General features: G+C 58.0%; 1 protein-coding gene across 2 annotated transcripts in view; it reads left to right on the top strand.

Moving 5' to 3' along the window:
* BCR (BCR activator of RhoGEF and GTPase) overlaps positions 1–13432 on the top strand; it is a 97858-nt gene that overhangs the window by 54861 nt on the left and 29565 nt on the right. For both annotated transcript variants that reach the window (XM_060121973.1, XM_060121972.1), the window contains exons 3-8: positions 868–972; positions 1311–1496; positions 6696–6803; positions 9627–9687; positions 10889–10941; positions 13194–13334. In XM_060121973.1, the coding sequence (XP_059977956.1) occupies positions 868–972; positions 1311–1496; positions 6696–6803; positions 9627–9687; positions 10889–10941; positions 13194–13334 (654 nt within the window). The remainder of the gene's footprint in view (positions 1–867; positions 973–1310; positions 1497–6695; positions 6804–9626; positions 9688–10888; positions 10942–13193; positions 13335–13432) is intronic.

The raw sequence follows: 13432 nt of genomic DNA, 5'->3' as shown, positions 1-13432 counted from the left end.
AGGGCCCACCCTAATGACCTCATTTTAACTCGATTACTTCTCTAAAGACCCTTTCTCTGCACACAGTCACATTCTCGGGCACCAGGGACACATTGCCCCCGTAACACCATCACAACTAGGGCTGGAACGTGGTCTTCCAGCCATCTTGGACCCTCCCCCCTGATCCAAGGACACGTCAGCTCTGCGCTTCTGAGGCAAAGGCAGCAGAGCATCACCCCACATATAGTAGGGGCGTTTAGTAGTAGGGAAGGGGGGACCTTGCCGTAGCCCACATGTATGCGGGTCCAGAGTCTGGAAAGCAGGCTCAGAAGAGCAGGTTCAAGGGACAAAGGCCCTGAACCCAGGGGATGGGGTTTCCCTTGGGCAGGTGGCCCCAGCCCCCAGCCCCACCACTGTGGTTGGGAGGGAGGCGGTGCTGCCCGGGCCTGATTGGTCCAAGGGTCTGGTGGCAGTGGCACAGAGGCCGGCGAGGCAGGTACCGGGAGAGGAGAGGGGAACTGCGGAAGGAGTCGGGGTGGCCGTGTGGGGAGCCCAACGCCCCCTGGGCTCAGCCTCTTCCAGGACAGCCAGTCCTCGGTCACGGGTAGAAGGTGTGGAGAGAGGCCTTGCCCGCCCTGCTCAGCTCCAAACTGCCCGTTTCCTGGTGTCAAGACCACGGGTGGCCTTTGGCTTAGCTGGATGACCATCCAGAATCTGCAGCGACCCCAGTCGAGCTGACGTGCCGGGACCCCCATGCCTTCCTCATTTAATCCCACCTGGAACCTTCTCGGGAAGCTTGTCCTCAGGTCGACAAGCTGGCTTCCTCTCTGAGAGGGGCCGCCTCAAGCACCCTCCCCCAGGTCTGACTTTTGTCCGTTTCTTCTGCAGAGTGAGCTGGACTTGGAAAAGGGCTCAGAGATGAGGAAATGGGTCCTGTCTGGAATCCTGGCTAGCGAGGAGACTTACCTGAGCCACCTGGAGGCGCTGCTGCTGGTGAGGAGGGTACAGGGGCTGAGCGGGCAGGATGGGCCCTGGAGAGCTCTGCTCATGCGTCCCAGGTCCCAGGTCAGCCTGGGAGCAGCCCACCCTCCCAGGATCCTCGACACACCTGTGGGCAGGCAGGACATGCCACCTCTGTGGAGGTTGGGCCTCCCCAAGGGGCAGTGGCTGCCAGTGAAAGACTCGGGTACCAAACCAAGCTGGCTTTCAATTTTTATTGTTAATGGAATTTAAAAAATAAAAGCATGTGTGTCACGTGACCACAATGTACTTGACAAGTGGCGAGCCCTGACACCTGTGCTGCCCCGCCAGTCACCTGTGCCCTCTTCCAGCCCATGAAACCTTTGAAGGCTGCTGCCACCACCTCTCAGCCGGTGCTGACGAGCCAGCAGATCGAGACCATCTTCTTCAAAGTGCCTGAGCTCTATGAGATCCACAAGGAGTTCTACGACGGGCTCCTCCCCCGCCTGCAGCAGTGGAGCCGCCAGCAGCGCGTGGGCGACCTCTTCCAGAAGCTGGTGAGTGACCCGGAGCAGAGACCCGGCAGCCTCCTGGGGGTGACGGGGTGACGGGCGGGGGCCAGGCCTCTCCCTGAGCCTGGTGCCACCTGCGGGCGAGGCTGCTGAGGGCATGATGGGGAGGCAGAGTCCTGGACACATCTTACTGCCTGGGATGCCGAAGGGGGGCTGTGTGGGGGGCGTGCCGCCACAGGACCACTGCTGGACCGCGTGAAAGCGAGGCTTCCCTCCCTCTGCTGGCCCCAGTGACATCTCTGGTCCTTTCTGGGTCTGCTCAGTTTTACTCAAGGTTCCCAGTCTCCAGACTGGTCCCCTCTGGACCACAAAGAAGCCGCTGCCCTGGGAACAGGACTCAGACTCTGGGCAGGGGTACTGGGGCAGGCAGAGCCTGGAGGGGCAAGCACAGGTGGGGACAGCAGGGGTTTGTTGTACTTTATATCATTTTTGCAGTTCTATGAATTAAAGGCTCTTGAATTAATCAAGTATTAAAAAAAAAAAAGTAGTTTGGGGAGGGAAGGCTGTTGAACGAAAGGGTCATACGAGAGGAGCCCTTGGGTCCCCAGGGGGTCCCTAGCTGAGGAAGTGGTGAGACCAGGCCTTCCGTGTGGCCCCAGCTCCCGCCGCAGCCATTTTGGGGACCTGGAGGCACGTTTAATGCTAGCGACTGTGACAGCAGCTCCCTGGATCCTTGCAGGAATCAGGACGTGCCCTGTGGACAGGCTGGAGGAAGGCAGGAGGGCTGGTTTGTACCTGGGGATGGCCATGCCGGGCTGTGAACCGAGGGACCGTGAGGCCCTCTGGTCCCCAGGTAGTGGGTTCAGCTCTGATCAGGGGGCTCCAGGGGGCCTGCGGGTGCCCTGTCTCAGCTGAGCTGAGGCAGCCCCACCAGGCAGGTCCCATCTCCACCCCGTGCAAGTGAGGAGGCCGAGGGGCAGGAGGTCACCTGCCCAGACGGTACCCCTGGTCTGTGTGCCTCCAGGAAGAGTGCTTTGCCCCTGCCTTCAGGGGCATAATACTGGAGGGTGGGTGGTGCTGGATGACAGAACAAGGGTTTCTGCAAGGGCTCAGTGGGCCCAAACTGGCTGGGAGTCCATTCGGCAGACGTAGCTCTGGATCCCTGGTTACAGGGAGGGAGAGGTGGCCGTGGGGGCAGGTCAGGGACCTTCTCTGGCCATTTGCTGACCTCGGGGCCCACGAGGAGCGAAGGATTCGGCTTTTAAAAAGTCAACGGGATTGGGAAAATCTAGTAATCAGATGAAGCGGGTTGGTGGACCCTTGGCACTAGCCCAGCCACCCCCGGAAGGGACCAGGCTCGGTGAACACTGAACTGAGACGTGGGTAATGAGGACGATGGAGAAAACTCTCAGACGGAGCTGCCGGAGCGATGTTTGTCTTCCAAAGTGTGAGGTTCATGTGTGAGGAGGCCCCCACCTCTGGGTCTAAAGGGGGAGCCAGTCTCTTTAGGTGGAGGCTGGTGGGGCATGTCTCTATATAAGGGGCAGCAAAGAGGCCACCTCCCAGCACCGCGAGCCCCCATCCTGGGATGCCCTCGAAGGCGGGTGCTGGGTAGGCCTGGGTGACCGGGATTCCACCTCTGAGGACCCCTAATCCTGATTAAAGGGTTGCCCGGGCCTCCTGTGCTCTTTCCCTGGAGTGTTCTCCCTCCCGAGGGCAGCCGGTCCTCTGGGGGTGGGGTGGCCAAGGTCACCGGGCCCTCTCTAAGTGCCCAGAGCACGCGGTGAAAGAACGCCAGCCCCCAGCCCTCCTGGGCCGCCCAGACGCCCAGCTGGCCCACCGCCACGCCAGCCCCCAGCCCTCCTGGGCCGCCCAGACGCCCAGCTGGCCCACCGCCACGCCAGCCCCCAGCCCTCCTGGGCCGCCCAGACGCCCAGCTGGCCCACCGCCGGCCTGTCTTGGCTCATGCTGAGCTCCGGCATTCCGCCCGGGTGTGGCTTTCCTGTTGGCCACCGCCCCGGGCTGCAGACTCTCCCGCCCGGGACCCCTTTCCCGTGGCCAGAGAGCAGAAGGCTGTGTTTTGACGCAGGTGCTCTCCATCGTTGAAGCCCACATCTTTGAAGAATTGTGTTGTGGGCAGAAACTGCAACCACGCTCTTCCCCAAATAACACTCTGAAGTCACTCGGAAACTGGAAAAAAAAAATTTAATAGTCTGATGAACATCAGAATTTGGAAAGTTTCCTCTGGTTTCCATGGTGTCCTTGAACTACCTTCACGTATCAGATGTTGCAGCGCAAAGACGTGGGGAGAGAGGTGGGGCCGCGGTGCGAAGTGGAGCCCCAGGAACCACATGCTGCATGTTCACGTGTGTGCCGCCAGGGCGGGGCGCTGGGTCTCCCCAAGGACAGACAGACACCGTCCCCGTCCCTTTCAGATCAGCACTGCGGGGTCAGGCTCCCCAGCTAGGAGAGTCTTAGGACCCGAGGAGGCTGTGATGCCCCAGCCCTGGTACCTCTGCTACCCGGGAACTCATGAGCCACACCTGGTAGCTAGGAAGCCCTGTCCTGACGGCGCCTTAACTCCCCTTCCTGTGGGGCTGTGGGTTATTGCTACCCATCCGGGGGCTTTGTTTCTGGCTGAATTTTTATCAGCTCGGGTTTTTTGTTTCTAATCATTTCAGACTTCCTGAATTGTTGCAAGAATAGCACAAAGAACTGGGTGTGCGCCGGATATACCAATTGTAACATTTTGCACTGATTGTAACACTTTGCCACATTTGCTTAATCTTTAATCTTTATCTCTTTCTCTCTCCTTTGTATACACACCCCCCCACCCCCACCCCCACACACGCACACATGCTGAATAGTTTGAGAATAAAATGCAGATCCCTCTGCCCTTTTACCCCTAAATACTTCATCGTGTATTTGCTAAGGACGTGCTCTTCCACAACCCACAGGACGGTCCTCCATCGGAGGACAGTTCACAGTTGAGTGGTACTATTATTTAATATGCAATGCTCCTACAGATCTCTCCCAAGTTAGCCATCGTGTTCTTTGTAGCCATTTTCCTTCTGAGTGGGATGCAGTCCAGGTCACGAGATGTACGTGGTTGTCAGATCTCCTTAGTTTCTTTCCATCTGTACCAGATTCTCAGCCTCTGCTGGTCTTCCACAACCTTGACATTTTTCTGAAGGGTGCATTCTAGTTTGGGTCTGATGTTTCTTCAGGAAAAGATTCAGCTTCTGCGCTTCTGGCAGGGAAAAAAAACAACAAAACCCTGCAGTGATGCTGTGTCCTGTCGGTGCCTCACATCGGGGGGCACGTGATCTCCATTGGTTTATTGGTGCAGCTCGGGTTCTGATTAGTGCATGAATTGCTTGGAACCTCTCAAAAATCACGTGGAAGATGTGATCTCCTGGAAGAGGGGGCAGGAGAGGTAATGAAAGGGGTTCTCCTCCCAAAGACCCTGTGTTAGTTTACTAAGGCTGCTACAGTCCAGGTGGCTCAAACAACAGAGATCTATCTCCTTCCATTTCTGGAGGCTGGAAGTCTGAGATCCAGGTGTGAGCAGGGCTGGTTTCTCCCGAGACCTCTCTCCTCGGCGCGTAGAGGCCGTCATCTCTGTGTCCTCACGTGGTCGTCCCTCTGTGTCTGTGTCCTAATCTTTACTTCTCATAAAGCCCCTAGTCAGATTGGATCAGGGCCCACTTGAATGGCTTCATTTTTGCCCAATCAGCTCTTTAGGTCCATCTCCAAATACAGTCACATTCTGAGGTGCTCAGGGCTAGGGCTTCAGCATATGCATTTTGAGGGGACACAGTTCAACAGTGATATCCCCTCAGGACTCGGCTGAGACGTTGCCTCTTTAGAGAGACTGCCCTGACCACAGTAGGTAAAGCAGCCCCGCTGTTCTCCTCACCTGCTCCGCCTTCAGCCATCTGCCACATTACTTGTTGCTTTACTTATTCATCGTGTGTCTCCTGCTAGCCGGCTGCGCTGTGTCTGAATGATTCGAGGTGACAGTGCCTCAAGCAGGGCCTTTGTTTTTGTGGGGGACGCTCCGTGAGTGAGGGGGAGGGGGAGAAGGCAGGGCTCTGGGTCCGACCAGATGGCAGGGAACCTGGCATCTGGAATGCAGCGACTCGTCCAGGTAATCAGTGGGGCCAGGCAGGGCCTCCTCCAGCTGCTGCTTTTTCTCTCGCGCCCCCAGGCCCACACGCAGCCCCCTCAAGGAGCGAGTCCAGAAGACCAGACAGTGCCAAGGGCATCTGGGATTGCCATCTGAAGAAACACAAAATTCAGTATAAATGCAAATGCATGTAGAAATAAAATTTAGGTTCGATGCAGACCAAACACCAGGATCAGCAAAAGCCTTGGTCCTCCCGCTCCTGGTCGGCTGCAGTGGGAGGCCCGGCCAGCAGGTCATGGCGTCTGCCCTTACACCCCAGGCCGGGGTTTCCCTGCTGCCTCTGGAGGTGACCTGGGGCCCAGCCATGGTGGTGGCTGCACACAGGACACCTCCCCCCAACCATGGAAGTCTTTACTCAACTGAGTGTCGGAGCAGGAGGCCGAGTGAGGAGACACTCTATTAATGCCTTTGGTTGAGAACAGGACAAACAAACACCTCTCGCCTTGCACCCGGCAGCAGAGGTCTCCCACCTGCCAGGTGTGTAGCATGACACCTGGGCCCCGTTGCCAGGTCTGGGCTGGGCTCATGTCTGGGCAGCGTGAGCCCCTCTTCTCCAAGGGCAGCTCAACTGAGTGTTTCTTGCGTGTCTGAAGAGATCAGATAGGAGCAGAGCAGTGGCCCCTCAGGCCAGGGATGGGTCCACTGAGGTCTCCCGCTGCCAGGATGCGAAGGGGCCGCTCCATCCCACCTGCTGGAGACGCTCAGCCACATTCACTGATATCCTGGAACTTCAGCTGCTGCTGGTGGCCTCATTTAAATGAGTGGGGTGGGAGGATGAAGAGAACTGCTACCCGCCCGGGGCTGTGAGTCACTTCTCAATGTGTCGCTTTGGAAGAAGGAAGCATGCTTAGCGCGTGGGGAGGGGAAGCAGGTGGGAGGCAGTGACAGCGTGGAGGAGCTGAGTTTCCCACAGCCCTGCACTGTCTGCTGCACCTGGGCTTCCTCCAGAGCCGTGCATAGAAGCCCATTACCCAGAGGGATGGAGACCGCCTGTCCCGCACCTGTCCCACACCTGCCCTACACCTGTCCCACGCTCTCTTCCTTCCTCCCTGCAGGCCAGCCAGCTGGGTGTGTACCGGGCCTTTGTGGACAACTACGGAGTTGCCATGGAAACGGCTGAGAAGTGCTGTCAGGCCAACGCTCAGTTTGCAGAAATCTCTGAGGTACGCGTGACGCTGTTCAGACAGGTGCGCCCCTCCACCTCCTGAGGGTGGGCTGTGGGCTGGTCGTTGGCACACCGTGACCCGGGAGAAGAAGGCACAGCAAACTAAGGTCTGGTTGTGAACCTCAGCTCTGTTTCCGGATGCCTGTGGGTTGTCCTGAGCAGACAGACGGAGCAGCCCGAGGAGCACCCTGCCTCCCCAGCGGCCAGGGCCCAGCTCTGGGGTACCCCGGACAGACTTGCACTGTCTGTGTGTAGTTCGGGGTGTCCATAGTTCTGCCCCATTAACGGAGGTCTCGACACTTGAGTCCTGAGGCCGACTTTGCACCTTGCGGATGGAGAGCAGGTGGGGAGGTGTCATGCTCTGCTCCTCCGGGGTCTGCATCCGGCCCGGGGGATGGGGCTGGTGTGCGTTCTGTCGACCCGCGTGGGAGGAAGCTGCAGGCTGGGCACTGCACCGGCCCGGGGCTCTGAAACCTCAAGCCCTGGAGTGTTAGCACAAGGGGCCTCGGAAGAGCCCCCTGGATGCAGAAGACGGGCGGCCATCGGGGGCCGGTGGCCATGCCAGGTCCTCCCTGCCCCGCTCCATCCTGCTTCTGCCCGTGGCAGTTGAATGATACTTTCTTCTTCCCAGGCCTGTAGTCCTCAGAGCCCTGACCTGCCTTCCCCGCCAAACAAGGATTCTGGGTGGGAAGACCTCCAAGTGAAACCCCAGCTTTAGGAAGAGAAACGGAAACTAGAAATAGGCAGGGGAGGGTCTCTTGCTGGGATACGATCGTACCCCGACTGTCACACCTGGGCTTTGTTCCAGGGGATTTGTGCTGTTTTATAATTTATCATGGGGGCTGGGCCCTGTGGGTCCCAGCACCGGCGTCTCCCATGGTGATAACGTGCCACACCGTTCCCCAGAGCCCGTGGGTGCCCTGCTCCCCACCTGGTGCCTCTGGTAACGGGCTACATGCACCCAGGGCTGCAGGCTGGCTCCACACTTCCCTCTGAAGCTGCCCTCGTTTGCCTGCAGCATTGGGTCTGTTCCTCTCTCTAGTTCATTAAACTAGCAGCCCGCATACTCCTAACAGCTGGAATGCTGGCGCCAAGTCCCAGGCGACTTTGACAAATTAGAGTCATAATCTTTTAAGAGCAGGCTATGGTTAAATGGAGCCAAGTTCACGTCCACCAGGACAGGTGTCTACAGAGGAGGGAGGAAGCGACGGTGGGATACCAACCGGGAGTCACGTGGTCCCACCAACCAGGCACAGGCACAGGCAGCAGGACGGGGTTCGGGGCGGCCAAATGCCGGTTCTGTGAAACTTTTACCATCAGGTGGTATCCACTTTGGTTTTCCATCCATGTTTCAAAAAAGCCCCAGAGAAATTAGAGCCACACAGACAGTGAAATGAACCAAAAGGACGCAGAAGAAGCAGGCCATTTAGAGGTGTGGGGAGTTGCATTCTGGGGGGTCAGAGCTCGGCCATGGGGACTGGATGTCCATCTCCAAGGACAGGCAGGGTGGAGCAGTGGTCCTTCACGTCTCCCAGGACTGGCCTGAGAAATGGGTGTGCTGCGGTGTCCAGTCAGACTGGAGTTGCCTGAGATGGGTTCTGCAAGCTCGAGCTCCCCAGATAAAAAGTAGGTAACAGGAATCATGTGAAAAGGGCTTCCGGAGTCTAGTCAGTTTGGGAAATGTGGGGTTAAACCAAACTTGTAAGTTTTCTCAAGGCAGGCCTCCCAGAGCCCCGAGATGCTCAAGGTGCCCACGTTCATCGCACCTTCCAGGGGCCCTTGGCGCGTGGGCTGCTGCCCTGGCTCATGTGAGCGGCACCTAATTTTTGCAGTTTTGAGCTCTCACGCCCCCTCATCCCCCCGCCCACCCTCTGGGAGCTGCTGAGGCAGATGGATGGAGGAGTTATTGAGGGGAGCTAAATTCTCAGGAGAGGCACCAAGGTGCATTGTGAGTTTGGCCCCCGTGAGCCTAAAATACACTATGTTTTCTAGTCCCAAGAGGTTTCCCACAGCCTGAGAGGTTGGGACGGTCATCTCCAGGCCCCTTCCCATTCCTGTGCTGTGTCTTCTGTTCACTCAGAAGTCTCGTACTGGGATTAGCCACAGCTTCTTTCCAGAGACTATTTCAGGCACACAGGGACCTTTTATCCACATTTCTCTTGGTACCTTGGACCAAATCAGCAGTGCCTTTGACACGGTTGTGTTGAAAAATGACCCACCCACTAAAAAGCTCTGCTTACTTCCTGGGCAAGGATGTTTGCAAAGTCAGGGGAGGGGAGGCTGGGGTGGAGGCAGAGTGCATGCCAGCAGCCTGCCCTGGCCTCCCGGAAGCTGAGTGCTCTTCTTTCTGACCCACCAGCCCCTTGCACGTTGTTTAACTGCTCCAGGAAAGCTGATCTGTGCACCCAGGAGGGGCATTGCCAGTTGCCTTGGTTTGCAGGATCCTCTGCGTCAGAGGTTCTCAACCAGCGCTGATTTTGTCCCCTGGAGACACTTAGCAATGCCGGGGGACGTTTTAGGTTGTCACAGCAGGAGGAGAGGGTGCTGCTGCACCCATAGGATGCTATTCAACATCCCAGGGTGCATAGGACAGCCCCTTAGAATAGAGAATTTCTGATCCTGATGTCAGCAGCGTCATCCAGGGCGAGCGTGTGCTCAGTTGGCCCCGTTCTGCAGGCTGTGGCCCAGAGGTTTGCCACATCTAGGCTTCTCAGCGGTGAGAGGAGGGTGAGAGTTCTGCTGAAGGTTCCTGACCGTGAACTCACTGACACATCAGAGCTGCTTCATCTGCCCTGTGGAAAACGTGCTTTTCTCTTTGCAGAACCTGAGAGCCAGAAGCAACAAGGATGCCAAGGACCAAACGACCAAGAACTCTCTGGAAAGTGAGTTCTCCGTGCCGAAGCCCCTGCATGCCCCTGTGGTGGCGGCCGCTGCCAGCAGACAGGAGCAGCCAGGGCGCCCAGCTGGGTCACACTCCGGCCCCTCTGCTGCTCCAGATTTCCAGTAGTGGGGGGTGGGGGGATGGGGAGGGAGCAGCACTGGCCATGGTGGGTGCGGAGGGACAGGGTCAGGACCTGTTGCCACCAATGGGGGGTGGGGGTGGGGCAGGGAACCAGGAAGAGGTGGGAGTTATCGGAAGCCCACAAAGCAGGCACTGCCGGGCATTTACAGTGTCATCTTGTTGTCCCAACAGCCCTGCAGGAGGCTCTTGTCTTCCCTTGTTTCAGATGATAAAACAGGTTTAGGGTGGAAAGGACCATGTAGAACGCAGATTCAGAGTGGCTGGGCAGGGGTCAGGGCCAAGTAGTCGGGCTCCCGGGCCTGTGTTTGCCCTCATCCCTCTGGGCAGAGTGAGCTCAGGAGCAACAAGGTACTTCTCGTTTCTGGCTGTTAGGGTCTTGGGAGGAGTTACGCTCACAGAGAACAGCAGACGAGGGCCGGGGCCACAGCTACACCGCCCTCTGAGCCGGTTTCCCCCATTTCTGTAAAATGGGGATAACAGTGCATGCCCTGCACTAGTCGTGGGGGTTATGGGCGGAGCTCCACCCCACATGTGAGAACACGTGAAGCGCCTGAGCCCGTGATGGGCTGTGCCCACCATGGAAAAGCGGGGATGGCCCTGGCCGGTTGGGGCTCCATGCTGCCGGCGTCCAGGGGTCCAAAAATGCTTATAAAACCAAGAGCCGCATCTCAGCCTCAGGCTTGGATACGCACGGAGAGTAGCGTGCTGGTCAGCACCCCCGGCCTGGGATCTGCGCCGGCGCTTCCTCCCCAGAGTGCTGGCCAGCTCCCTGACCCAGGCCGGGGGGCCGTCAACACGGAGGCCTTTGAATGCTTGCTGCTGTCAGCCACGCAGGCTCGGGTTCTGCTCAGCCCTGGACCTGGCACTGGTGTCACAGACTGAAGGCTCACAGCCATGTTCCCGACCTTCCAATGCGTCGGGTTCAACCTTGTCACTGAGCGGAGGGGAGGTGGGGTTCCCAGGGAATGTGGAGGCTGAGGCTGCCCCCACCTCCACCCTTGCAGTGAGGGTGGGTGGGCAGGCGGGCGGTCAGCCTTCTCTCACCCTTCGTCTCTCCGCAGCCCTGCTCTACAAGCCTGTGGACCGGGTCACGAGGAGCACACTGGTCCTGCATGTGAGTCCCTCGGGCCCGGGGCCTCCTTGCCCTGGGGTTCTTGGCTTCTGTCCTGGGGCTGACACCGATATCTGTCAATTTTGCCCACCTGCCCCCTTTTCTGCCACGCACCTGTACTGAGGATGCAGAAGTGAGGCACCTCTGCCATCCCTGGGCTCCTGGAGGTGGGAGGGGGGAACGCAGCAGGCTCGCCAGGTGTTGCAGATGCCTCATCAGAGCGGGTACAGGTAGGGAGCATCCCGTCCCACATGGACAGAGGCTTGTGGGTGGAGAAGCTTCCCTGGGGGAGAGGGCGGGGACACATAGCACAGGTTGGAGCACCAATGGCAGGTGCATCCCGGGGCTGTGGTCAGACCACATTCTCCAGCCAGGAGAACGTGTGCGGAGAGGGTGTGCAGGGAGGCCCACCTGGCGGGGCTGCTCCTAAAGGCAGTGGGGAGTCACTTGCACGTTATTAAGTGATCGTCTTAATACTGAGAAACAAAAGCAGGGGAAAAAAGGCCCCCGATCCTGCCAGGTGATCCTATTTGTCTGTATTTAGAGTAAGTCTTACATGCACATTTTTTTTTTAAATAAATTTATTTATTTATTTTGGCTATGTTGGGTTTTCATTGTTGCGCGGGCTCTCTCTAGTTGCGGCGAGCAGGGGCTACTCTTCGTTGCGGTGCACGGGCTTCTCATTGTGGTGGCTTCTCTTGTTGCGGAGCACGGGCTCTAGGCACGTGGGCTTCAGTAGTTGTGGCACGTGGGTTCAGTAGTTGTGGCTTGCGGACTCTAGAGCACAGGCTCAGTAGTTGTGGCACACGGGCTTAGTTGCTCTGTGACATGTGGGATCTTCCGGACTAGAGCTCGAACCTGGATCCCCTGCACTGGCAGGCGGATTCTTAACCACTGCGCCACCAGGGAAGCCCGACATGCACATTTTTTTAAAAATGTACAACCAAGTCACAGAAGTGTTTGAAGTGTCCGTTTCCTGTCTTGCTTCCTCCGCACAAAGGAGCCACCACCACAAGGATCTTTATGCCAACACACGTGGCATCTTTCTAAATCACTCAGACGGTGTTGTGCTGTGCATACCATTCCACATGTGGCTTTTTACCCCTTAATGTTATATTGTGGCAGTTGTCCCACTTTGGCCCAAACAGCTCTGCCTTGTTCATTTTTAAGCTGCGTGGTTTTCCATCCAGTGCACGTTTCAGAACTTCTTACCATCCTCTGACTAAGAGTTCCTGGATGGAGGGAGATAAGCTGAGATTTGCGGTTTGGGAGGCTCTGGCCGGTGGCCCATCAGAGTCCTGGAGATCCTTTATTTGGTTCCCTCACCACGATGAGCCCAGGCCTGGCAGGGGGAAGCCAGAGCCACCAGGAGCGGTGGGGGGGGGACTGGGATCCCCAACACCAGAGCCTCCCCTGAGCTTACTTCATCTCCCCAGGTTCTCTTTGCTCTAGGATTTGGGAGCTAAGAGGGTTTTGCTTCTCTGAACCAGGAAGCCGTAGACTTTGAGCACAAATTATGTGCATTTGCAGTAGAGAAGGATTCTCAGGCTCTGATCTAAAAGAGGAGGAGCCGGGGGCTTCCCTGGTGGCGCAGTGGTTGAGAGTCCGCCTGTCGATGCAGGGGACACAGGTTCATGCCCCGGTCCGGGAAGATCCCACATGCTGCAGAGCGGCTGGGCCCGTGAGCCATGGCCGCTAAGCCTGCGCGTCCGGAGCCTGTGCTCCGCAACGGGAGAGGCCACAACAGTGAGAGGCCCGCGTACCACAAAAAAATAAATAAATAAATAAAAGAGGAGGAGCTGGGAAGGTCAGGGGCTTTCTCCTGACCTCACATGGACCGGCGGACCAGGATGGGTTCTGCCCCAGGGGACCTGTGACAATGTCCAGGGAAATTTTTGCTTGTCACAACCACACGTGAGGGGGCGCCACTGCCATCGAATGGGCAGAGGCCAGGGACGGTGCCAGCATCCTCCAGTGCCCGGACAGCCCCCACCAAAACCAGCCCTGCATGTCACCAGGGCCCAGGTAGAGAAACCTGCCCCAGACCTGTAGCGTGGAGCCCCTCTCTGCAACGTGCAAACAGCATAGGCTTGTGGGGCGCCGTTAGGGGCCTGCTCCCGGCACAGTGCTCGCACAAGTGCTGCCGCGCGGCCCAAGCCATGGTGAGAGGCGGCCCCAGGTCACACCCAGCGCGTCTGCGGCTCTCACAGCAGAGATGCCGGGGCTCCTCTGACTCCATCCTTCGTCCAATGCAGGACTTGCTGAAACACACTCCCTCTAGCCACCCCGACCACCTGCTGCTGCAAGACGCCCTCCGCATCTCGCAGAACTTCCTGTCCAGCATTAACGAGGAGATCACGCCCCGCCGGCAGTCCATGACCGTGAAGAAGGGAGAGGTGAGCATGGCGGCCGAGCAGAGGTGGGCGTGGGGCCCACTGTATCCACACAGCTCAGCCCAACACAGAAACGCCTGGACTTGGGGGCCCTTGACCCT

Source organism: Lagenorhynchus albirostris, chromosome 14 (genome assembly GCF_949774975.1).
Source record: "Lagenorhynchus albirostris chromosome 14, mLagAlb1.1, whole genome shotgun sequence".
NCBI lineage: Eukaryota > Metazoa > Chordata > Mammalia > Artiodactyla > Delphinidae > Lagenorhynchus > Lagenorhynchus albirostris.
This window is presented reverse-complemented; position numbering and strand designations above follow the sequence as displayed.